The 3,697-nt window shown below is 52.4% G+C and overlaps 1 protein-coding gene across 1 annotated transcript in view; it reads left to right on the top strand.

Moving 5' to 3' along the window:
- B9d1 (B9 domain containing 1) overlaps positions 1–2,325 on the top strand; it is an 8,373-nt gene extending 6,048 nt beyond the window's left edge. Inside the window, exons 5-6 of the mRNA XM_005349912.2 lie at positions 1,698–1,846; positions 2,045–2,325. Of these exons, the coding sequence (XP_005349969.1) occupies positions 1,698–1,846; positions 2,045–2,187 (292 nt within the window). The 3' untranslated portion in view covers positions 2,188–2,325. The remainder of the gene's footprint in view (positions 1–1,697; positions 1,847–2,044) is intronic.
- The last annotated feature ends 1,372 nt before the right edge of the window (positions 2,326–3,697 follow it).

The following is a 3,697-nucleotide window of genomic DNA, read 5'->3' as shown; positions in this document are numbered from 1 at the left end:
CATGGACTTGCTAAAAAAAAAAAAAAAAAAAAGAAGGGCCACTGGGTTCCCAGGCAGCAGCCAGTGTGCAGCCTCTTATAAGCTAGTTTCAGGCAGAGAGGGACCTGGCCAGAGTCCTACAGCCCTGGAGAAGAGGCCTGGACCCGTTTTGAGGGGGCTGAAAAAAGGGTTCTGGGCTACAGGCAGCACCTTGCCTATACCTGCCTGGATAACCCAGGATAATCCCCACCTTACAGCAATCTTAGTAACTCCCACGTAGACCCTCCTCACAAAGAAGGCTGCCTTCCCAATGTCTTCAGTCCCTGCCTAGTAGCCTTAGAGCTGTTACTCAGCCACTGCAGCCCCTCCCTCCACCCCAGTCTTGCAGAGCCTGTAGGGTGGTGTCACTGCTGGAAGCTGCCTTGGCACACCCTCTTCACTGAGGAGTCACTTGAGCCAGGATGCCAGCAGCCTCTTTCTTGCTTCCCATTTGCCTGGCCTTGGATTTTTTTGAGCCCACTAGGTTCTGCTCTGCCTCAGCCCTTGCCTGTAATATTCTCCCTCCACAGTCTGCCTCTTCTCAGATGAGAAAACCAAATGTAAATTAGAAGAGGACTGGGACCCAGCGAGGGTGGGGTGTGCCTTTATTGCCAGGGATTTTCTCTAAGACTCCTCAGTACTGAGGTGAATAGAGCTTTGCTCTGATGGGAAAGCAGGAAGAGGTGTATATATACACACGCACATGGCCAGTGTCTTCTGGAATGCTTAACTTCAGGACCCTGCCCCCCCCCTTAGGTTATCTGAACAGCAGTGCGTACTGTTGTTCCCTCAGGACCCCCTGCCCTGCACAGCAGTCCAATAGGGCTGCTGAGGTCTAGCCTGGGAGACCAGGGATCCAGCCATGCCCTCAGCATAGTTATGGGTGGTGGATGTGTAGTCATGGTTACCTTTCAAGCCTGCTGCAAAGTGCCCAGGGAAAAGACAGAACCCTACCTCCACAGGCAAACAGGAACGCTGGTGGAGTAGTCCCACAAAGTCTGAGTTGGTCCTGCTTGCTGTGCTTCGGCTAATCCTGTCTGCCCCAAGCCTATGGTTCCCAGCAAATTGTTGGGCCTGTACATCCTGTCGATGTGCCTCAGAGGCCTGAGTGGGGCCCAAGATCTGAAGTCAGGATGCAGTGAGATTGTGGCCTATGTGGGTTCCTGGGCATTTGTAGAAACTGCTTTTGAGTTTGCCAGCCAGAGCCTGGGGGGCTAAATGGTACCCCTAGCATCTGGGACTTTAAATATCAGGTGACTTGTTACCCAGATTCTCCCAAGCGTAATGTTCTGTAGCTGACAGGATGCCTTCGCTTCTTTTGTCCCATGAGGTAGGTGCGATTATCTCTTACCGTAGACAAACAGACAGGGTGGGGCTTGTTCTGAATCCCATGAGGCAGTCTGGGGAGCTGAGTCTGGCACTTCTTGAGATTGGGTTCTCTCCCGAGGAGGCTAAGGGTCACACTGTCATCCTGCTTCTCCTCTCCTGACTCATCTGCTTTTTTGGGGGGTGCCCATGGGATCAGGTTGTGCTTGGTGATGCAAACCCACAAGACTTGCCTGGGTGGGCTGGATACTTCCTGGAGCACCTGGCAGAAGCACTGCCATAGACCCAAACAGGGGACATCTCCTGGCACCCCACCTGACCTCCAGATAAGCAAAAGGTTGTCCTACACTTAGAGGATGCCGGAGCACTCCTGTTCTGTGTCTGAGGCCAGCAAGTTCCAAGTGTTCCTCATTGGTGTTTTCCTATGTCCTCAGCTGGTTCATGGGACGGCGGCCAGAGTACACAGACCCCAAGGTGGTGGCCCAAGGTGAAGGCCGAGAAGGTAAAACTGATGTTCCCAAGCCCAGCTGAAGGGATGAGGTGATGGGTGAAGGCCAGGGAGCTGTCAGACAACTGGAACCTGGTAATATACCAGTCACCCAAAGAATTTTCTAGAATACCTCCTACACAAGGGCTTCAGCAGGTAGTTTGCTATGTCTATCCCCGACAAACCCAGCTAATGCTCACCTCATGTCTCCAGTGACCCGTGTCCGCTCTCAGGGATTTGTCACCCTCCTCTTCAATGTGGTAACCAAGGACATGAAGAAGCTGGGCTATGACACTGGGCCTGTGGACACACAAGGAGTCCTGGGTCCCAGCCTGCCACAGGGCAACCCACAATGAAAGCATCAGCCTTTCTGTCCACCACCGTGGCCCCAGGACCCCATAGACCACAGATAATCAAGGACTAAAGCAGCCTGACTGTGAAGTTGGAGAGTTGAAGATAGTTTTCTATAATAAAGTTTCACATTTTTTCAGAAATTCTGGGGCCTGGATTTCTTGCTTTCTTCATTAGCACCTCAGGCCCGGGGCTCAGCCTCCAGGACATGCCCCAGAAGGAGGCGATGCCATGCTGGAGTGAGGAGTTAGCCTCCCCAGAATTGCTAAACTGACTTGCTCAGAGCCAAGGCCCTTCCGAGGTCCTCAATATTCATCTCTAAAACGTGTCTTCTTTCACGTCAGGAAGTTAAGTCTCATTTCATGCCTGGCACTGTGGCTGTCCACCATATTTTACAACAAGTGTCCTGGGGGCACCTGCCTTCCATCTTCCCTTCCTATCTCCCATGTCACCCCACCTCTAGTGTGCTGCTAGGAGCCTGAGGAAACATCTTGCTACGGCAAGAAACATCCCAGGCAGGAGGCTGTCAGCACAACTTTCTGGCAGGCCCCACAGCCCAGCACCCTGGTATCTGTGGGAGAGCAACTGGGCCTCCAGTTTTCCCCATGCATGCAGGTTGGAGACCTAGCATGTACTGAGGCTGCTGCATCTGGCCTCTGCTGTCCAGCAGACACACTGAACAAGGCCTTCACCATGTCTTCAAACCACCAGCCACACTACACATCTGAGTTACATGCTCCAAGAACCCACCTGGGCCAAATTGCCTTTTACACACACACACCCCTCAGCCGGGCTTTTGGAACTTTTGATCTGTCAGCAAAATTCCCTGAATGGCAAGCTCCTCCTGCCTTCTGAAGTGGCCCCGTCTCTTTGTAGCTCCATCCTCTCCTACAGGATCCACTTCAGCTTTCCAGATAGTTTGTTTCTTTGCAATTCACCACTTCCAGACTGCTTCCCAAGGTCTAAGCCATCAACCCACACCAAAAGAGCTTGCTCTTGATACTCAGTTTCCTCCAGCTGTTCTTGTGGATAGCCTTTTCCATACATAGCCTCCATACTTGCAGGGATGTTGACATCTGCATCACCCAAGCATCTCTCTCAGACCGGTACCTCCTGCAGTCCCAGTGTCCTGTCTGCCCATTAGCACACATGGGTGTCGTATGTACATACTCCACCTTCTGTGTTCCTTCCTTTATACTAGCTCAGCAGAATCTCATCTGCCATAGTGACCTCTTAATCCACCATCACACCCTGGGGACTTCACTCTGCCCAAAGTTCCTGAGTGTTCCTCAGGCCACTCCCACATGCCCACCCATCTTTAGACCATCAGCACACCTATACTCCCCATCTCAAGTGCCTCCTCTTACCCCGGAGATGCTTGCTACCTTGTAGAGGTCATACCACAAAAAAACAAAACAAAAAAAACTGCACTGCCGGGCGGTGGTGGCGCACGCCTTTAATCCCAGCACTCGGGAGGCAGAGGCAGGTGGATCTCTGTGAGTTCGAGACCAGCCT

This window comes from Microtus ochrogaster, chromosome 7 (assembly GCF_000317375.1).
Source record: "Microtus ochrogaster isolate Prairie Vole_2 chromosome 7, MicOch1.0, whole genome shotgun sequence".
In the NCBI taxonomy this organism is placed as follows: Eukaryota; Metazoa; Chordata; class Mammalia; order Rodentia; family Cricetidae; genus Microtus; species Microtus ochrogaster.
The sequence above is the reverse complement of the archived record's forward strand: the minus strand, read 5'-3'. Positions and strand labels throughout refer to the sequence as shown.